We start from the raw sequence: 23,210 nt of genomic DNA on the forward strand, positions 1-23,210 counted from the left end.
TGTCTGTAAAATAATTGACTTCATTCTGCTTAAAGTATCAATTCGAATAGAAGAGATATTCAAAGAAGGCCATAACGCAACCTCCATGTCTGGATTGCTGTGTGGATACAATACTTGCATACAGCAAATGACCCTGGAAGTGACGGTTACGAGATAGGCTTTTCCTGGCACCATGCCACAACAGCTGTGGTCACTTATTAGAACATAACTGCCGTTGGAAAGCTGTCTGAAAAATGGCTCTATCTGTTTTGCAGGAGTGCCATGCAGGTGACATGAAAGGTTATTTGAAGACCCTTCGCAGGCTCCATGCAAGTTAATACCTTGACACAGAAGTGTACCAATTAGTGAGTTTTTACAATTGTTACCACTAAGAAATACCTCCTTTTTTCCTTCACTATAACATTTGTGTGTATAAGGTAAATTCCATGTTGACTTGATGTATCCTTTACCCAACCTTTCATACAGGCCTGCTGATATATATTTTTGGCAATACATAAACTGGAAAGTTGTTATTGGGATTGTAATCGTTCCATGTATTATCCATTCAATGACAGGTCTCTCTGACATTGTCAATGGTAATCTCTCAAGTTTTTCAATGCTCAATATCTTATAGTCTGCTCCTTTTTGTGCCTAACTGATTTGTTTATCAGTAAGGTTAAAGATAGAGAATAATGACGTTGTGTTGATTAAACGCCATGGCACGTAGCCTGAACGCAGATTTTGCAACGTCCAGCCAAGCTGTACAATAGAACGCAATTGGGACTGACCATGTTGTAACATTAGCAAGTCCTGCTCTATTATATCAATAGCAGATGATACAATGCTGTCCAGTGAATATATTCTGGAGGACAGAGTCATTAACCCATTGTCCACTACAGAAAGTGATTTTTCCAAATTAATACGATCAATTTCTCGTATTTTTTCTGCTGTTTCAATTTGTGTTTCTTTCCAAGCTTCGTCGTATGCAGCGTATATACCAGCCGCTATGAAACGTTTTTGACGCTGTTTGCGAGGTCCCATTATGAAATCTCGCAAGTCAGCACCGTCTTTAAGTAAAGTCAAGTGTTGCTTAATTTCAGCCAGTGTGGATTTATGTAGCCATTCGAGGCATAGTTTTCCTACACTGTATGTTGTAACTATCCCTGGATGTTGTCTTTGGGAATATCTTGGATCTGGCCTGTTCTGTTTGAACCCCTGTGTTTTGTTCAGGAATCTATCTTGACAGTTATTTGTGTCTGTGGGCCAGATCAACCATTTTTTCATATCAGGATTTTTTCTGTTTTAGTGTAAAATATGGGATACGTCTATCTCCACATCTGTAGTGCTATTACTATCAGGTATGGGCTTTGGAATAGACGGTTGTCTTTTATCTTGGCTAAACCAAGACAAGTTGTTTGCTGAATTGTGTCATTCAGGAATATTATCTGTTCTGGGATCATGCAGGCCCTAAATATTGCTTCTAAACCTTGGACCTGCCAGTCTTTTGTACCCCAGATGGTTTTTGTTTCAATGTTGTTTTTCCAAAATTCAAAATCAAATGTAGTCATTTTTTCATAAAATGTTTCTGAATATATCAATTCAGTATTTGTCAACATTGTTTTCATCCCTTTATTATTTAACATTCTAAAATAAAACGTTTCTACATCACTTGTGTTGAACCTTAAGAAGTATGGGAATTTCTCATAAAATGTTTTTGAGCTGCCTTTTGGTGGTGTTGCACAATGTTCCCATTGGTTATAATTAAAAACATTTCTAGGTTGAGCAGTTTTATGCAAATAGTGATGACCATAGTGATTATAACAGTACATTTCTTCATAATTTGATGAACCCTGCAAATAATCATGTTCTGTGAATTTAGCTGACATTACTAAATCTGACATCATATTATTAATATTTTCAAAGTCCCAATCATCAGAGAAAGTACTTGGTTTTACAAAGTCACTTAAGGAAACCTTGAACTGGTGTGGATATTTCAAGAGCTCAATCGGGCCATAAATTTCATAATCCGTTTTGTCCCATGCTACCCCACCGGGTATTGGATTGGCTGTGATGTTCACTGATGACCGTTCTCTTTTCTCGATGTGAGATGACTTGTGAGGCTTTAGGACCAAGTTGATGTTCTGACTTGCTGTGTCCATTGTACTAAATTTTCCTTCAATGAATTTTCCCAAACATAGAACCATGATGAGCCAAAGCAGGAGGAAAAGTACACCTAACACAATCCAAAATTCAATCCATGGAGAAATCAGATATGTTTCTTTGAGTTGATGAAAGAGTTCAGCTATTTTGTCTTTGAAAGTTTTTGTTACTGGCATTTCTTCATGTTCACTTGGATCATCAGAAAAGTCATCGAAATTGATGAAGTAGCCAGATGCAGTTCTGTCAATTGTTGAAATTGCTTCCGGATTTTCATTAGTCTTTTGATCTTTCTTTGAAACATTAGTATAGTCCGATGCTACATCATTGTAGACAGGTGTTTATTGACGAACTGTTGCAATTTGGGTTTCAAGAGGCACAAGTTCCATGGCTTTGTTGCATAGTCCTTCTTTTTTTTATTTACTGCAGGTTTATAAAAAGTGATTAGTCTCTCAGTTTGAACCTCTTGGATTGTAGCAAGATTTGGTCTTCTGCTATTTCTTGGGAGTCCACTGAGCCTACTACTTATTATCGGCCACATGATTGTGGTTTTACCAGGTCGATGGATACAACTCGGTTCTCCTTTTTACCAGCAAGGGGCGGTAGTACTACTGATCTTGTTCCGCTGACAGCTAAGAAAGGTACTGCTTTTCTGTAAGAAGGCCCAAATTCCTTCTTCACCGCGATCTTTTCTCTGACCAGATCCCCAATCTTTGGGATCCAGACAGGTCTTGCTGGGACAGGTGGTTTGTCTTCAGTGGCTGTTGGCTTTAACTTTATATTACTCAGACTTCTTCTTGTTTCATTTAAGTCCTGTAAAACAGCCAAACAGTCTTTGATATCAAAGGCTTTTTCTTCTACCACTGAAGTGTGACTATCTAAGTCCTGGATATGCATTCTAGTACCGAACAATAGTTCATAGGGAGTGAGACCTTTTAGAGAATTTCTTGGCAGATTGTTAAGACTACGTTGAACACTTGTTAAATGTTTGACCCACCCATCACCCGAACCTAATACCCTCGCCGTTAGAGATTGCTTTATGTCCCGGTTTTTTCTTTCCACTACCGCATTTCCCTCAGGATGGAATGGAGAAGAGTACCGCAATTAAATGCCCATGCTGGTCATGGCCTCCTTGTAAGCCCTAGAGCTAAACGCAGGACCCTGGTCAGAATGTAGCATGCCAATCGCGTATGTACCGATAAAGACTCGCAAATCTTTGTATAACAGTTCTGGCGTCAGCCGAGCGCTGGTGTCTGCATTTTAAGTGAATCTAGTCTTAATATTTATGGGTTCGCCTTTCTCCTGCTGGATTTTTGCGTATAGATAGCCTTATGCTTTCTAATAGAGGTGTCCTGGCACTAGCCTGGTCCGGTTCACGACTGCGATCTCGGTTGCAGTCTGGACAATCTTTTGCAAATTTGTAATTTTGCAAGCTCCTCCCCGGCCACCAGTATTCTGATTGTAATTCTTTTAGAGATTTCACGATCTCTTGGTGCCTTAGACCCTCTCCCATATGTGCGTCTGCTATTAATAAGACTCTCCTGTTCGTGTTTGGAATTACTCTATCCCCCACTCCAGGGATTTGAGCAAAAGGAACGGAGTTTGCATCAATTATGTATGTATTATTGAGTGGATAGCCAAGAGGTAATGCTGCATAGTCGCATTTTAATGAGGCTTTTACCGCCAGCATGGTTTCTCCGTCTATGTATTTTTTAGAACGCTTTTTTGTAGCTACGGAAGCCGGTTGAACCGCTTCCGGTGTGGCTCTGTTAGCCAATGAATTCCCTGCAACGTGAACGCAATCACGTCGATGACTCAGTGTATGTATCACGTGAGTCTTTCGTAGTTCTTTCTGCAAAAGAACTACTTGTTCCCAGAGCTTTTTATGCTTTATTGTGGCACCTGTATCATCTTTGTAACCGTTTTTGATCCATGTCTGCATATTAATATTGTAAGACTTGACGCAATAATTACCACTATTAGTGTGGGGAATTCTCGATCGGCATTTTCAAGCGCCATCTTTAAAGATCTTATTTCAGCTCGCTGAGCTGTACAGTTTGAGTGATTCAGTTTTGGTGACTATTGGTCTGAATTTACCAAAGCGCCAGCGACCTTTAACAATCGCGCACGCTGCGTTGTAGGATTTTTCCTCTACATCGTAGTGTTGTGCAAATCTGTCCATGTAGATTACACATGTGTACTGTTCGAGAGGCAGAATTTCGATTGGCAGAGGATATTCTTCTTCCTATTCTAGATTTTCTAGTTTTTTCATTTTCGAGTCAAAATAGTATTTCACGTCTTCTGCAGCAAGAGACTTTTCCCATTGTATCCATTTTGGATCTAATGCCACTGCATTTAGATTGCGTGGGCTTGTTAATGCCTCAAGGGCTGATTCAGCTGTTAAAACCGATATCCTTCTGCCTTGGGCTCTTTCTTTTGCTACAGCAGTTTGAACCGCTATTTAGAATTTTTTCAGTAGAACTGAATTTCATTTCAGCTTTTGTGTACAAATGTGATTTGTAAGCTATTGGTACCGATTCTCCCTCATTAGAGGTCAGGTACGTGAATCCGCATCTTCCTGGGATGACTCTGATTACAAGTTTGCGTACGTTTTCGCGAGTTTGCAATTTTGTTTTAGCTAACATGTCTGTTTGCAATGATCTTAAAATTTCTGTGTGTTTCTGAGTCCAATTTATTGGTTTGAAATCAGGTTTTATTAATTCATTGAGAGGTTTAACCCTCTCTGCATAATTTAGAATGTATGTTCTTCCGAAATTCAGGAAACTTAGTATTGATTGTAAGTTCTTCAGCGTTTTAGGTGCTTGGATTACAGCACACTTCTCTAAGAAGTTATCGGCTAGGCTTTTGCCTTCACTTGATAATTCATATCCTAAAAACAGGACAGTTAGATGAGCAATTCGTGACTTTTTAAAATTGAATTTGTACCCTTCAGCTGCGAACCCAAGTATTATGGTGTTCACTCTTTTCAAGTGTGTCTCCAGGTCATCATCTGTGAGATAGATGTCATGGACATACGATAATGCCTCATCATCATATATTTGTAGTTACTCTGTTACCCTTGCTGAGAATAATCCAGGGCTATTCTTGAATCCCTGTGGGAGTCGACAGAATTGTTTTTGCGACCCCATTATTGAGAAAGTGGTCAAATACCTGCTTTCAGGTGCAATGTTTTGACAAAAGAATCCATTAGAGATGTCTAATGACGTTTTATATTTTTTGCGCACGATTTTATTCATTAGTGCTGCACTGTGTGAGTTTTGTACTGCAAATGTTTTGCAGCAGGAGTTTAAGTGTCTGTAGTCCAAAACTAGACAATATGAATCGTCTGGCTTGGAGACCGGAAACAAAGGATTGTTCATTTGTGAGGTGCATGTTTCAATCACCCCCTGATATTCAAGTTGATCTAAGATCTTGCTTTTTAGCTTCCTGTTTAACTGGGTACTGCCTTTGTGCAGTGGGTTGATTTTTTTAACTGGATTTTATGATGAGGAGAATCCTCATCCCATCCTACATGATTTTTATATAATGCAGGAGCTTGGGCCACTGCCCATTTTCTTGCAAATGTGTATTTTTTATGAATTGGAATATGATTTGAGAAGGCAGGCATAATCATTTCTTCGCCATGAGGGCACTCCCTGGCAAACTCTGGTGGCCAGTCTTTTTCAGCTAACAGGATGTCATAGCCTTTCGAAAGGTTATCCCAAAAGAGACCCCTTACTTTCCTAGTTTTGTCCCCCTCTATACGCAATGTTATTTCGTATAATTTATGGGGTTTGCTAACTGGTGTCTGCAGTTTCCACTTGAATGTATTCATTTGTGTCCACTGTCTCCAGAAGATTCATCCGGATCTTGCGAGCTATGGTCACTTCTGCTGCGCTGTCTAGCATTGTCTGGGCCCACTCTCCGTTTTTCAGTTGTGTCCTCAGTATCCTCGGCATGTTTTATTTTAATACTGGCTACCTTCTTTCTTGGAAATTGTAATATTTTACTTTGATGAGCAGGTTCCTTGTCTTTGGACTTGACGTGCTCTTCCTTGGGTTCTGACCATCCTCTTCTTTCCGATTTCTGTGAGGAAGTCTGAAAAGATCGAGAGGGACGTGTATCAATATCTTGATATCTATCAGGTTTTCTCAATTTATCCCTATCTCTAAGGTTGTATCTTTTCTCAGAGGGCTCCCTCTGGGGAGACTTGTGTCCTCGGTCTGGAGATCTATCTCTCCGTTGAGGAGACCTTCCTCTGGACTGAAACCGTTTTTTTCTGGGAGTGGATTGTTTATTACCCTCCCAACTCTTTTTTTGGAGTGTTCAGATTATTTTTAATAAAGGTTTTTTCAGGATTTTCAGTTAGTTGGGGTTTTACTGGTTCCCACCCAAACTATCTCTTCCTAGTTCTTCATAGGATTTTTCTATGATTCTGGCAAGTTCAAAAGGTTGTTCTGCTATATCTGTTTCTTTCACTTTCTGGCGGATCGCCACAGATGCTGCTTCTCCTTTTATGTTGGCTAATAATATAGCCGAGACCTGCTTAAAGTCCAGTAATTTCATACCTAGAGTTAAAGCAGGTTCTGGACCGTATTCATTTTGAATCTAGTACTACGGCCCCTCGCGGCGGGATGCCTGGCTTTCACCTTGTGGATACACTGCCGGGGTATCTCACAGGGGAATACCAGGACGGGTTCCCTAAGCAAGCGCTTAGATACCGGGTCGGTGATTTGCGCTATATAAATATATGTGCATTTACATTTAGTACGTCTGGTATAACCGCCATAGACGGAACACCATGTGTTTTTGTGTATATTGAAGCAAAGACTGTGCCCCAAGTGTCACAGTCCTCCACATGTGGTGCAATCCCCATTGGAAGACAGATAGTCAGAATTCTGTGTTTCTCAGTAGGCGTAGTATCTGGAAATACTGCCTCTATCTGAGTGATTTTTTGTGCTACCAGAATGGAATTTGTTCCCGTTTTGCAGGTATTTTGCCAATGGCTGATTGTATATTCTGTGGTGTGATTTTATTTGTGTTCCCCTGGTGAGGGGTGATCTGTGGAATTTGTATTGCTGGTTGGACTGTTGAAGTCCGCATGACATATTGGACCAATTGCTATGTATTTTAATTAATAGTTTTAGCTGAGCTAAAAGTTCCCCGTTTGACATCTTTTCAATGTGGGGATGTGGTGTGTAGCTGGCTAGAACCGTCCACGTTGCTCCTGGTCTACCTAATGGACCGAGCCTGGTGATGTGATTTTGATGTTTTAAGGCGCCTTTAAACCAGAGCAGGTGCTCTTGGTAAGTTAGTGGGATTTCAACGTCCTCGAAAGGAGAATATTCATCCGGAGGTTCCTTTATTTTGTAATAGTGGAATTTGTGTGTCACAGCGTGTGCTGCTGGAAATTGTATCCATGAATAGAATACCTCTGTCTGCCGATATTCATGGGCCTCTACCACGAATATGACTGTACCACCTCGTGATGATACTCCATTTTCTATAAGTTTATTTAGTTATAGTTTTTCTTACATTTACCGGAATGATTATAGCATTCGGATCATTTTCTTGGAGACTCGTGTCATCCGCTAGGAGTTGAGCTGCTAATTTAGCTTCCTCCCTTTCGTCTTCACTTTCTGTCATTTTTACTAACAGAAAGCTTTTTGTTGTAGATCAAGTTTCAAGGAAACAAAGATTAGGTGCACAATATTTTGGAACACTGAATCCTTCAACGTTGACTAAACCAAAAACTATACATAGGAATCTCTTCCTACTAAGTTCAGGCGGATTTTAAACTTTTACCCACTCCAGACGTCTTTTGGAGTTTTTACGGGAAAAGGGGTCTGTGTGAAAAAGCACGACTGAGTTACTCTAATGTCTTGCGTTAGATTATCGCCTTACCAAACGTTAGGCGCCATGTAGTGTAGTTCCAATATTCCCAATAGGCTCTGCGCATTGGAATAATATAAACAGTAGTGTAGACGTAGGACTGAGGTCGACTAGGTCTCTACTGACTATATTAGACTTGCTTAGTTTTGCCAGCTAGCTCAGAGGTCACTAGAAACTTTCTCGAATGTTCAGGAAAAAGTTAACTCTCCAGATTTAGACAAGAAGGGATTAGTTTCTGACAACCGCATAAACATGACAACTTTGCTACCTCATAATAAAGAGTATATCTCTAGAGTCGTGTGAAAACAATAGACGGTTATTTCACTCAGTCAATCGTGCATACTTAGTTTCACCAGAGTGCAGAGAAATAGAGAGACGGGCGTTTTCAATAAAAGGTGTTATTTATTGAGCAGTCTTCTTTTTCATGCAAGAGAAATGAGTTGCCACAATTGCAATACTTATCATGAAGTAAAGTATGTACAGTAAAAGGAGTATTATGAAATAATACTGTAAAAGCATTGATATGGTTTCTTAGCCATATGATACTTTAAAATGGATAAAATATATACATACATAAAAACATTGACTAACGTACTCAACTGGTGCTTCTAATCTACGCCTACCCCGGTGTACCTGACCTAAGGCTAATACGTGGGAAGGAGTAAGTAAGTTGCAGTTTAAGTTAAGTTAGGTTTTTTTGCCAAGAATCTGAATCAAGAATTCTCTTAAGAGTTTAGTCGGCTCCGTACCTTGATTCTAGAATGTAGGAGGTCTTGTATCTCTCTCTCAGGACTCGATCTCCCAGCAACCCGCAAGGGTGACTGGAAACACCGGAGCTGGATAAAAAGACAGCGTCTTTCTCAGTGCGTCAAAAGGGAGGGGCGGCTTCCTTCGGCTCTCGCATCACCTGGGCTTCTGGGCAAGTAGATAGCCGCTCTGCTCCAAACCACCGTGTGTTTGCTTAAGGCAACGTTGGTATATTTATACCTGAAAGATGCCGGGTTTGACGTAAGGTTGGACATAAGACGTCACTAAGAACTAACAGTTCTTTCTGGACTCTAGGAGTTCTTGTACAAATCAAAACAAGAGCAGGGGTATTTCCCGGGCTGCTGGAGGCTTGGTTTGTTTTAAAGAACGCGTTGTACTTTCTAGGAGTCTAGGGGAGTAGCCTTGCCGTATTTGGACTGCATGGGCTATTACTAAATATGGATATGATTCCTATGCCTCTATAAGGATATTATTTATTATAACCATATAAGGGCATACATCGGGAATATCGAATTAGGGTCCTAGATAGAAACACAACACCTTGCTTAACTCTTTTTTTTTTTTTTTATTACTTTTTGAATACCTTGATTTCTCTAATTCCCTTCTCTGCATAGCCCCAATTTCAGTTTCTATTAATCACCCGAAACTTTTACACCCGAAACCAAAGCGGTAAAGTATGTACAATCAAAACGACTTTCTCTACTCACATCCTGGAAATTGTGTTGATGCATTGCTATAACTTTGTGTACCCCACATGTCTTGCCAGTACCTTTCCTACCAGTCCTTAGTTTCCACAGTCCATAGAGGGCTACTTGTAGCCTGGCCCTGTAGGTCCAGGTTTCCACTGCCCATACCTTTTCTTTGATCAGCCTATTTAACTTCCTAGTTCAATCTCTGTCATGAAAATCTTCGATGTGTTTTAACCATGTCCTCGTCTGTTTTTCAGGGTAAATTGACAGCACGAGAACGGGTTCTTCTGCTGCTGGATCCTGGCAGCTTTGTTGAGTATGACATGTTTGTGGAACACCGGTGTGCAGATTTTGGTATGGAGGCGGACAAAAATAAGGTATAGTACAAAAGTTTTAAAAAGATGAATCTCAGATTACCATCAAATTGACTTCAGTGAGCTAAATATTGTAGCTCTGATGACCATTATAGGAGTAGTGGACATTGTTCTGAAATAATTGTGGAGGCATGATTGACACACCTCACCACCAAGGGGTTTGCAGGGTTGGAAAATGTCCATTTTTCTAAACCAATAACATTCTCTTAATGCACACAGGGTGGCCTAAAACGCTTCCTTAAGTCACAGACTTCTCTCAAGTTCTGCAAAAAAATGGACATATATAGCGTTACAGTGCACTGGCATGGTTTTTGGGCCACTTGTGCTGAATATAGAAAATATATATGATGGCCTCTGGCTTTCACAGAGCAGGTCCTTCAACCATGGCCTCTTCACACTTGGCAAGTCTGCTTGTAGTTAAGGCCACGCCCTACGTGTGCAACATATTGGAGCATGGGGCTCCGGGCATGCTGGCTTTTTCAGTATCCTCAGCAGTGTCATTTGCAAAATTACTTGTGAGGTCATGAATAGTTACTTTATGGGAGAATTGGGAGTTAGATTGGCAGTCAGATGGCAGTGTTAATCATGACTAGTGAATTTCAGCATTTTTTTTGGGATTAATGCCATATCTTTCTTTCCGCTGAATTGTTTTCAGGGAATATGTAATCTGCATTGTTACGTAGTTTTAGTAGGATATCTTAATGGAGAACCATAAAGGGTTTAAAAAGCAAAACAAATGTTTGTGATATTTTCACTACTTCCCTCTGTACCCATATAGTGTAGCTGTATCTACAGTTCAAACTCCTAGACTCGAGGTATATACTGTTTTCAATATTCCTCCAAAGCACATGCACAGGACCTCTGCTCGTGGTACCCACAGGAAATGGATTCTGGTTACCCGCGGTGCATGTACTCGCTGTACCTACAGGGCATGTGATTTTCTCTGATAGCATTATATATAGGGTTGGGCATTTTGCTATGCCCTATTCTTAATGGCTCCTGTACCCGCAGAGCACTGCCTTTTTTTGTAAGTTTTTTTTATTTTCATTTTGATCAAAAAGAGCAGAACACAGTGGGGTCTGCAGGCACACAGCATGTAAAACGATGACCGTTATCATTGCAGTGGTGAGATCAATTTCATAAGGTCTAGCATAGTAATAGTACATATGTACAAAGGGGAGATCCAGTGTAGGGGGCCTGAGCAAACTGACCCTGCGCACGGATGAGGTGCATTCTATCCTCTGACCATTCCATTAGTCCAGGGCCGCACTTGCCCAGCATTGCACTCATACTCATTCAAAAGTCCAACGGAGACACTCTCTCTTGTCTCTTAACTACTCAAGGAGGAACCCCCAAGTTCAGGACTGTTCCCTGCATTGCAGAGAGTGAGCAGGGAACTTCTCATGTGGGCTCGTCTTCCAATATTCACTCGACAGATTCCAACCTGGGCAAGCAAGCAGTACAGTATCCCGGGCAGGTATCATCACCCTCTGTACTCCCCTTGCTTCTTCCCTTCGAGTCGCCTTGCACTCGGTTCATTTACCAATTCCAAACCCCATTTATACACATCAAGGCCGCAGGCCGACTTCCAACTCCTAGTTGGTTGCCTGCAGGCAAGAACCAACGACAAGGCTACAAAACTGTCCGTCGCCTTCCGAGCCACCTCACACTCATGCAGGCCCAACAGACATACTGGAGGAATGTGCTCAAGGACCTGATCAGTAGCTTTGCAAACCACTTGAATAACCGTTGTCCAGTAGGGGCGCAGTATCAGGCAGTACCAGACTGTAATGGGACTACTGGAGTGTGGAGTCGGAGACTTTAATCAGGGATTTCAAAGAGGGCTTTATTTTCATACATGCTCTCCTTCTCCGGCTTGTTAGTCTCTCTCTTGCGAACTCTGCCGGGTCCGTCTTCCGATTGCCAAGGGACTCCAGATTGAAGAAGTCCGACAGGTCGGGTCCGGGAGAAAGGAAAGACCAGGAAAAGAAAGAGCGGGGTTAATGGTACGTCCGGGGCTCGTACTACGGGACCGGGAGTGAGGGAAACCAAGTGCGCTTGTGTTTCTACAATATCACTGGCGTGCTCAAGTGCTCGTGCTGGGAGGGGGTCAGAAGACTGTACAGGTATTTACAACTGGCTTTCTACTCGGTAGGTTGGACCCACCGGCCCACCCAACCCGCTACCTTGCCCCGTACCTGTGTTAAGCGATACAAAAGGGGGTGATGGACAGAGCGTTTGAGCAAATCAAACACTCACCCCCAGTCAACTGATCTGGGTTTAATCCATCACCATTCTTTAGCCCACTCAGCCACCCCATTTCAGACATGGCTATATGCAAATCAGTCTGACCCTGTGCCTCATGGGAACAGTCCAGCCCGAACTGCCAAGCCATGTCTTCAATGGACCGGAAACAAGCATCCTGGGACCGGTTTCGGATTCATAATCCTCATCAGCCAGGCTATCTTGAATCCAGTGGCCAAGTGAGCAAGGGACTCACGTCTGAGCATACTCTGCCACACTTAGGGCTTACAAAGCGATACAAAAGGGGATGATGGACGGAGCGTTTGAGCAAATTAAACACTCACCCCCAGTCAACTGATCTGGGTTTAATCCATCACCATTCTTTAGCCCACTCAGCCACCCCATTTCAGACATGGCTATATGCAAATCGGTCTGACCCTGTGCCTCATGGGAACAGTCCAGCCCGAACTGCCAAGCCATGTCTTCCATGGACCGGAAACAAGCATCCTGGGACCGGTTTCGGATTAGCCACACTCCTCCCGCGGGAGCGTGGCGGGGCGACTCGAGGGGACGTTGGCCTCCTGGCTTGTTGTAATCGCCTGGGCTCGTCTCGACTTCCGCTCCTACTTCTTCCGACCGCATACAGCTTCTCCGCTCGCCAACACCACCGTCCTCCAGGGAAACGCTGTTCGCTCTGTTCCGGGTTCCTCTTTCTTTTGGCCCGGCTGATTCGATGACGTGGTAGAGGGGAGGAGTCTCGTCTTGTTGGGAGTTACAATTAAAGGCGCCCCGTCCTTCTTCCATGTAATCCCAAAGGCGTTAGTCTTCTTTCGCTTTCCACTCTTCCCGGAGGTTAGGGGAGTCCTGCTGCTGAGAGGAGAGACAAACAGGTGACAAGGGGACGGCTGACCACCAGTCCCGAACATTGTCCGCTTCCTCTGAGGAACGTCCTGCCCCGTCACACAGACCATGTGGAAGAATTCCTCATCATCCGTACAGCATCTAGGACAGCTCGAAGCCGTGGCAAGGAACTTGGCATGGATACATCGGGTGAGGAGAGCCCTGTATAGGTAGTAGAACTGAATAAGTTTAAATCTAGCATTGATAAGCACCATGGGGGTGTGCTCTAGTCCACTCCTTCAAGAGTAATCAGACAGGTGTCCTCAAGTACTCCTCCCAGTGCCGACGGAGATCCGTTAGGGCTATCTGTGTCCTCAGCAGAGCCCTGTAGAGCAACGTGACCCCTTTCATTTGGCCTGTGATGAGGAAGAGGTGACCAAGACAGTCATGCTGTGGCGGCTCCTCAACTCCAAGGTCTCACCAGTCCCATATTCCACTTTCAAGAGCCCTGTGAAGCAAAAAGTGATACACTGGGAAGGCTTGTGCCTTCTGAAGCTCTGGGAAGGGGCCAACCTCACCCCCTCCACAAACCGATCCGCTAGCACAGTAATTCCCACCGTTGTCCACCTGCGGAGCCCCAACACCCCCCTGCCGACCCTCTCCCCAGTCGTTCCCACCAACTGGCAACCAGCAGCGGAAGCTCGCACATATATGGAAGTCTGGGTTGCATCCTCTTCAGTGTCCTAGTCCACACAAGTGTGCGTGTCCTAATCAGTACATTCCTTTTCCGTGCCAAGGAGGAAGACACAAGTTTCATCAATAGATCCTTGGAGGGCAAGCCACATCCACAAGGGCCTTGTCCCATTTTACCTCCAGACCCAAGTGATAGCTAAAATCCATCAGAGCAGACACTGGTCCACCTAGGTCAGAGATAAAAAAAAATAAAAAGAATATATAGATAGATAGATAGATAGATAGATAGATAGATAGATAGATAGATATATTCAGCAAAATATGAAGCCATTCAGAGGAAAGTTACAAACTCCGATAGTTAATCCCTCATCGGACCGTCCTAGGGCAAATAGTAGAGGAGACAACAAGCATCCCCATCTGCTGCCCGGTTCCACCATGCATGTCTCAGATATCATCTGACCGGTGCGAACCCTAGCCAAAAGGGTTAGTGCCAATCGCATGCCACCCGAATATCCACGGAGATGTTTGTCTTCGGCAGCACTTGCTCCCGCTGATTTAAAGCCAATAATAAATGCAGAATGTTGGGCATGGTGCTATGCATTGATAACATATTTTTGGTCGAGTGGACCAGGGACTGTAAGTGTGGGAGCAGTAGGGCAGCAAGGATTCTGCCCGATTTATTTTTCACTATGTGCACCCTGGTCACTTAAGCTTGATAATCAAATTGCCTCAAATGGTCAACCAGGACAAAACGTTTCTTTTTCTTGTCTGGAGTGCGCTCTCTACCCTCCTCTCAAGGTCACATAAGAGATCCTCCAGTTGCGACTTTTCTTGCTGAATATCCGAGAGCAGCTAAGCACACACACCCACCCTGCTGGATATGCATTGTCCATGGACCACCTTCAAGGCTTCCCACTCCACCCCTGCAGACGAGACTGAGCCTGCATTATCCAGCTAATATTATGCAACATGTTCGCCCAACAAAGCCTGGAAAGCCTGGTCCTCGAGCATCGAGGGGGTCCAAGCGCCATGTGGGAAAACAACGTATTTGTGACCACTGGAAGGAACAAACAGATGGGAATGGTCGGAATATGCCTTTGCCAGATATTGAAAGATGTTTTTTGGGGCATTCACTTTGATTTTAGATTGAACACTAAATCACTCGGGGACCAGGAAGAAAGTATTCATCATAATTGCTGCTGTATTTAATACAGCCTTCATGTTAGGATTTATAAAGTGAACCCCAGTGAGGTCTCCCCTTGTTGAATTTTGGATACATGATTACCGATGTGAGAAGTTGGCCTGGTATATGCTGACAACCAGTTATAGTGGGCACCTTGTACCAGTCCAAACAACCCTTATTGATGATTAGGTTAAAGACAACCTTTAATGAAAGCTATCCTAATGGTAGCTGTGGAGAGCAGCCTTCAGGCTAAGTCTTGAAGAAATGTAAAGCAGCTTGGTTTACCAGATTGTAACCTTCTGATTGACCAAATGAAAGGAGAACCACACGTGTTATTATAAAAGTACGTATTTATTACTAAATACTCTCTACTAATCTCTTTATGAGATTAGAGCACAAAGTCCACAATATTAAATCACTAGAACGACAGTAAATAGCACAATACACAGTGGGCTCCAGGGGAAGACCAAACCATATACTAAGAAAGTGGTATAACGACCACGGCTTACCTAGACACAGTGCCTAGAGCACGTAGAATCGCTGGGACCCCAAGGAACCACCCAAGGTAGTGACACAGGGGACCCACGAGGGACGCGTGCAGTGTGAGCATTTTAAAGTTTAAGGACACTTAGGAGAGGACTTTGAGCAAACCCTTTTAAACATAGAAGGTTCTAAGGCCAGCATCCATGTGAGCACCAGAGTACTTGTGTTACCTAACCCAGGGAAGCCGGGTGCATAGGTGTTAAATGGTGTCGGGAATCTTGGTCGTTTCCAATGGCCTGATGCTGCAAAGTGCTGCTGCTGTGAAGAGGAAAAGTGTCCAGGTTCTTCTTGAAGCTGAGAAGAACCTGAAAGCAGAGGGGACAGAGTAATGATGTAGGATGTTATTGAACTGAGGATATGAGTGAACAGACATTTTTTTTTAATTTTTCTATGTATGTCATGTTAAAATCAGTCTGGCTACATTGTGTAATGTTAAACTTTTTTTCCACTGACATTTTATCACTAAGCCACGTCATTTGATTTATTTTTGTGTTCTCTGACCGTCTCATATGAAAAAGAAAAATGCTGCATATTATTTAGATATGACTTCCAGTATACTAAATAATTATAACTGTGGTTGTTTATTTAGGTGATGTAGTTTGAGGTGTTGAATAATGGTTAGCATAGGCCCACACTCTCCCCACTTCTTGTAGCACAAACATGGATCTTCTCCTATAGATGTGACTTTCCAACAACTATTTTTCACGCGGAGAAATTGTCGCACACAGAATCCATTGTAGTTTCCAACCTTGTATACCCAGGATCTGAAGGACACAGGTTAACGCCACTGTGTTTGATGGTTTACCAGATATTCTGCACCAAGCATCCTATTTTTCAATGTCCTGGTGCTATCCGGGGCTGTAGGAATACACCTGCGCCTCTATAGTCTGCACCCTCCAGCAATCAGCTAGATCCCACTGGTGCGGACAGCATCCGTTAACCTATATGTAGGAGCCGCGTGTAATTGTAGATGTGATCGGTCAAAGTCTGGGGTCCAATATACAGTTAAAATCACCCCCCATGTCCCTCCATGATCCTCCGATAGCGGAGCATCAGCGGGAGGAGAGGAGACCGACCAGTCAAAGGAAGGCTGATACACATTCAGTAGTAGTAGTGCAATATCTCTTGTTTCCACGTGGGCCAGCACTAACACATAGCGACCATCAGGGTCCATTACTGCGCTATGTAACTAGAACGGCCTAACCCAGGTAACGCACTCCTGGGGAAAAAGCAGAGTAAGTAGTGGCGTATAGTTGTTTCTTCCAATACCTACAAATGGCCCATTCTTCAGGCTCCGTAAGGCAACTCTTCTGCAAGAACGCAAATCTGTACCCACATGCACTTCATGAAAGTCAGCTCGTAACGTTTAGAAGAGGTGGAGAGGCCCGAACGATCCATGTAATTAATTTAAGCTGGGCTGTAACTCAAACCATGCCAGCTAAGAACCCACAATGTACCCCTTGGCCCACCCGACTTTATTCGGTCCTGCCTCACCACTCGGATCATAGACATCCTCATCTTACCCCCTCCCAATAAAAGTCCCCCCAGAACTGTGACCTAACAACATCCTGTCCAAAGAACACAAGACCCACTAAGGAACCAACTGCGTCCAGAGAGAGACTAACCAGTTCCGTAACAGAAACACTTAGTCAGGAGGAATAGTCAAGCCAGCCAACGGAGAAGACTGGGCAATCAAAAAGGGCAGTCCTATACAATGGGACACGTTATACAGCCCCCCCCGCCCAGCTCCTCCACAGCACACCCTAATCCAAGAGAAAGGGGAAAAATGGAGAAAGAAGCAATATTATAGAGCAAGCAGCCGGCACTACACCAATGCACTGTCAAGACAACAACAGGGTCCATGACCGTTGCTCTCCAGTCATTCGTCAGACAAGCTTGTCAGCCGTGCCCGGGGTGACCCCCAGCAGTATGTTCTCCACCCCAGCACAATGGAGACCTCTAAAGCGGAAGCAGAACTGTGAGGAACCAGGGATGTTAGTTTTGGGGGGGGCCTAAACTACTCCAGAGAGAGACAACTGTTTCCTCTGTACTGTTTCCTCAAGTAGCCCTGCTAGCGCCACTCACCGTGGCTGACCATTTTTAAATTGTTTTTTATTAGGCTATCTTTTTATAACCTTTATTGTTACTTTGGCTGTTTGTAATTTTACTTGATGGGGTTTTAAACATACCCAATTTGCACTGTGGCTTTCTTGCACTCCTGTAACTGCTGTTCATTTGTACTTACTGCTTTGTCCTGTCTTGTCTGGACCGGCCCCGGTCCGCCGCGGCTGCTGTGCCGTTTGTGCGGAGGGTGGTTCCTTCTCCCTCAATTCCACTTTCGGGAGGACGCGGTCTAGTCGTCCTCCGGAAGAAGGCTATAAAATATCACATGGTGCGGGCGCGCCTAAGGCAAGCCTGTCTGCGCCCGCGCCCGTCTGAGCCTGGACCGCACCCAGCACCCGAAATGCTGGCGGTTTGTATCACATGGTGCGGGCGCGCCTAAGGCAAGCCTGTCTGCGCCCGCGCCCGTCTGAGCCTGGACCGCACCCAGCACCCGAAATGCTGGCGGTTTGCCGGGGAAACTAGTGACATATTCACCTGAAGAGCTTTGTTCAATTAAACAAACGAGGGAGGGCTGTTGTTTGATTGGACCGAGAGACCACAGTAGCTGCGCAGGCTGTGGGGTTGCACGCCTTTCATTAGATCCTTCTATGAGTCATCAGTCTCCCGACGTGCTTAACTCTCGGGAGAGAACTATGCTGCATGGCGGGCTCGCCAATGTAAGATCCTTGGGGAAGCATAGGTATGAAATAGCTCAACTGATAGAAAACTCGGGGTTGGACATGCTTTTCATAACGGAAACGTGGGCAGATGCTGCTTCTGACCCAGATTTCATTACTGCTACCCCGGTGGGGTACAGAGCAGTTAGACTGAACAGGCCTTCGAATAAAAGAGGCGGAGGAGTAGCGATGTTTTTCAGTCACTATCCACCCTGTCTCTTCTCTTCGAGGCACTTCAATTTACGTGTAGACTTAGTGCAAAATCAACCTTCAAGGGCGTTTTAGTATATCGCCCTCCAGGTACTAAAACTAGTTTTCTAGCTAATCTCGATGGGATGCTAGAACCTATTCTGTCCAATAAAGATTTTACTATTTTAGGAGATTTTAACTTTTACTTAGAGGACCTAGACAACAAAGAGACGGCTATTCTATTAGACACACTAGGAGCCGTAGGATTAGTTCAACTAGTGCGCTTTCCCACCCATGTGGCTGGTCACACATTGGATGGGGTTTTCTCATCGGCCAATGGGCTGAAAATCAAAGATTTTATTCCTCTCTTATGGTCGGACCACTCTCTCTAGATTTAACCTTCCTAGCAGCAATTTCGGTCAGGTTGACAATTCTATGCTACCGGCCGTCTCCTGCAAAGCATGGAGCAAAGCGGACAAAAAAGTTCTTCGTACTCTATTGGAGGCTTCATACCCGAAATGTTCGGATAATGTGGACACTGCTGTTAATAATTATAATAATTGGATATCCGAAGCAATCGGCTTAGCGGTTCCCACTAAAAAGATCTATTGCAACAGGTCTGTTCCATCGCCACCATGGTTTTCTGACATCCTCCATAAAGAGAAACAGAAATGCCGCCGTATGGAACGCCATTGGTGACTGAACTATCTTGACTCTGACAAACAAGCGTATAAGATGGCACTTATGACATATAAAAATGTACTGATTGCGGAAAAAAGTATTACTTTAAGGCTCAGATTGAGTCTGCCAAATATTCTTCTTAAGAACTATTTGCGGTTATCAACAAACTCACAAATCCCAAAGTATTGGGTAAGTTGGGGAGACCACAATTTGCCAATTACATGGCAGCCACATTTAAAACTAAAGTCCTGGACATTTTTAGTGCTTTTAAGGATAGTTCAGACCCACATATGGCACCCAAAGAGCAGGAATTGGATTCTGGCAAGAGCAGACTATTCAATTTCTCACCGGTGTCGGTTGCAACAGTGAGCCAATATATATCGGATTCTAAGGCAGGCTCTGCATTGGACCCATGTCCACCTGTCTTTTTAAAAGATGTGTCGGATATGGTGAGTCCTGTTCTTTCAGAGATCTTCAATAGGATGTTCTCATCGGGCATTTTTCCCGTCAGCTGGAAGGAGACATCTATTCTCCCATTATTAAAAAAGCCTACTCTAGATGCTACCAACACTCTCGATTATCGTCCTATTGCTCGTCTCCCTTTACCGGCAAATATTGTTGATAAAATTATGAACAGTCAATTGACACACTTTATCAATGACAATGGGCTACTGGATCACTCCCAGTTTGGTTTCCGCAAGGAACATAGTACCGAAACAGCGCTCATTAAGGCGACTGAAGAGATCAGAGCAGTTATGGATGGAGGAGGCACAGCTGCTTTGGTGCTCCTCAATTGTCTTCCGCGTTTGACATTGTTGATCATACTCTTCTGCTATGTCGACTAAAAAATCTGGGTGTGGATGGAATGGCCTTGGCCCTTTTAGCATTCTTCCTGCAGGGGGAGGAGATCGACAGTGTCTCTTAATGGCTTTAACTCGGATCCCTACTTGTTGGCGAGTAGAGTGCTGCAGGGCAGTTCATTGAGTCCCTCGTTATTTAACGTCTATGAACTTGCCCCTCTGATCAGGGACTTTGGTTTTATGCTAACATCATACGCGGATGACTCCCAGATTGTGGTAGCAGCATATAAAAATCAGATCTCTCCTGCTTTGCAGTTTCAAAATTGCATGATTGCGATCAACAATTGGATGAGTAGGCACTGCCTTAAATTGAATTCCGATACGGCGGAAGTATTGATATTCGGTAATACACGGCCCACCTGAAGTAATCTATGGTGGCCAGCAGAAATGGGTGCGCCGTCTAGCCCAACGGTTAAGACAAAAAATGTGGGTGTGTTGATAGACAACAGACTTGCGTTTGGTCAACAAACAAATGCTACTGTGTCTGCCTCACACTTTCTCATAAAGAAAATTAGGAAGGTACTACCCTATATTCCAGCTCATACCCAGAAAACTGTAGTTACCTCCCTTATTCAGTCAAAATTGGATTACTGCAATGGGCTTTACCTCAATGCCCAAAAGCAGTGTCTGAAGAAGCTCCAAGTAGTCCAAAATTTGGCGGCTCGTCTATTGCTGAATCTGCCTCGGTATAAATCTGTCTCAGATGAGATTCGGAAGTTGCACTGCCTTCCAGTGTCTTATCGAGTCAAATTTAAGGCTCTTTGTGTGGCCTATAAAGCTCTGATGCAGAAAGGTCCAGCTTTTCTACAGAATCTTTTTGTGTGGTATCAGCCAGTTAGACGGCTCCGTTCAACGGGGGCAAAACTTCTGGTGGTGAATAGAATTCGGACCTTGTACTGGGGCGGGCTGAGCTTTCAGTACAGTACATCCAAACTGTGGAACTCGCTTCCATTAGAGATTAGGAATGGCAGCTCCCTTTTGAGTTTCAGAAAGAATATAAAAACGTTGTTGTTTCAGTGATTGACACATTGCAGGTTACTTGTTGTCCAGCTCCAAGACACCATTTTGGTATTTGTGCGCTTTATAAATATCAATATCATTATCGTTATCATATCTGCTCTGGTTTTTTCCAGGGCCACCTACGATAGAGTAGGCTGGTATGCCCTCGTACGCCACAAGCGCTTTTGCTCAAGCTAACCCCATGGTGCAACCGGGTCCGTGAAGAAGTGCACCTTTCCCTCCGCTTGAACTCTCAACGAGCTGTAACAGTAAGACATATAGTACAACCAGGGACTATGGGCAAGGGCTTGCTGCAGCAGGTGTTCCTTGTCCTGGAAGTGGAGGAGGTGGACAACTATTGGGTGAGGTGGTGCCCCAGGGTGAGGAGGCTGTGCTGGCACTCGATGAGCCATTCCAAGGCATTGCAATAGGAGAGATCCTCCAGAGTTAACACCTCCTGCAACCAGTCTTCCAGGAAAACCAACAAATAATCCACTTCAGTGCTCTCAGGGACACCCACAGTTCGGACATTGTTCTGGCAGGCCTGCCCATCCTGATGGTCAACCCAGGTGATGAAGCACCACGTTTGGGCCTCCAACAGTGTAATATCATGATCGGTGATCTGTACAGCAGGTTCAGGGACTGTACAGTGGCATACAGTGTATTAACCCGCCCAGCCAATTCGCGGGAGTCCTTTCGGATAAGGCCAAGTTCTGCCACTATGGAGTCGATCTTACCCCCCAGATGTTCCCCAGAGGCTCAATGGCGGGCAGGAGCTTCATGAATTTACTGTTGATATACATTGTGTAGCGCCCAGAGCCCAAGTCATCATAGGGCAGTAGCAGAATTGTCACCAGCACCACCCAGCTCGCATCGTGGAGTGGAGGGGGCAATAGACTGCGAAAGAGAGTCTCAAATTATATGGTGATCATTCCAAGCGGTCTGCTCACCCATTTTCTCAGGTACCTATAAGGCTTGGTAAAAGGGAGATCAAAGTCAATCCAAGCGGATAGATGACAAGGAGATGCAAGGTTCACATCAATAAAAACTTTTGTAGCATCGGGGCTGATAGTAATATTCCCTGAAGCCTCTCGGGTTAAAAGCAGTATTCTTTTTTGCAGGGGGTGGATGGGGGGATGGGGCATGCGTTTCTCAGAAATCTTATTCCTCTACCATCACTCCAGCCACCCCTTGGCAGTTAGGGTCAGAGCAGCAGGGCGTGTCCCTTGCGGTATCTCCAGGCTGCAGAGAAAGGCTCCGGGGCCAGGACAGTAGCCTTTCACGGTCATTGGGGATAAGCAGTCTATAAAATGCTCCCCGGGGGCTTATGCTTTAAGTTCCTCAATATATAGCCCACCTCAGCAGAATACTCCCAGATATGGACTTGGGAGAACGGCTCTCCTGAGCAGTGTCCCGTTCATTTGGTCAGAGTGCCTTTGCAGCCCTCGCTACCCCAGTGGGTCAGGGCATCTTGGTAGCAGGGGGTCAATCGCCCGATCATGTTACATCGGTGCAGATATCGGTTGGCCCTCCCCTAGTGACACCACAGTCATCACGGGGCCGAAGACCTCTTAGCATTACTGTGGCCCAGGCGGGAGGACAGTGCCCTCACAGTCTGTCTTTATTGTAAAGTTGTGCGGTCCCCGTCGTCAACGCGTGCTCCCATTTTTATTCATGTCTGGCTTTCTGTAGTCTCCCTGCTGTCTGAAGGGCCCCCTCCACTGGTGGCTCTGTTGAGACCATGAGTTCTTGGCGCCTTCTCTGCGGTAGAAGTTGGGCATGTGGGGCAGCTGCTGATGGTCTGTGGCTCACAGGTGATGTGTAGCTCACAAAGTCCGCCCCCCCTCCCCCCCCCCACCTGCAGAGCACTTCCTTCATGTTGATTTGTCAAGCCTAGTCAAGGTTAGAACTGTGAATATATGGAGTTGAAAAGCACATCAGTCCAGCCATGGACGAGAGGTGTATATCTGAACATGAATGGAGACAAGGCTACAGACCTGCCCACATATAGGGGGCAGACTGCAGATCTGTGTAGGTGTGAGTGCAAGACTGTACAAATTAAAGTGTGGGACAAAGCTGCAGATTCTGTGTGTAACAATATTGTGTTCAGGTAATTGTTGCAGATGTGCACTGTAAAATCCCCATTCAGAGTGCCACGATAAACACAGTGGCTGCTGGACCCAGCTGTGGTGGTTGAGGCCTTTTTAACTCCTGATGTCCTCGGGCCCGGCCTACTATGGATCCTGAGCAACTGGGCCAAGTACTCCTTCTGCACTTTACTCTCAGTGGTAGATGTGGACGAGCAGTCAAAGGCTTCTTTGGAGTGGGGGAAATGAAGT

General features: G+C 44.5%; 1 protein-coding gene across 2 annotated transcripts in view; it reads left to right on the forward strand.

Moving 5' to 3' along the window:
• Nucleotides 1-23,210, forward strand: part of PCCB (propionyl-CoA carboxylase subunit beta) — a 418,796-nt gene that overhangs the window by 15,148 nt on the left and 380,438 nt on the right. For both annotated transcript variants that reach the window (XM_078665880.1, XM_078665881.1), the window contains exon 2: nt 9,743-9,862. In XM_078665880.1, the coding sequence (XP_078522006.1) occupies nt 9,743-9,862 (120 nt within the window). The remainder of the gene's footprint in view (nt 1-9,742; nt 9,863-23,210) is intronic.

This window comes from Lissotriton helveticus, chromosome 11 (genome assembly GCF_964261635.1).
Source record: "Lissotriton helveticus chromosome 11, aLisHel1.1, whole genome shotgun sequence".
Taxonomy (NCBI): Eukaryota; Metazoa; Chordata; class Amphibia; order Caudata; family Salamandridae; genus Lissotriton; species Lissotriton helveticus.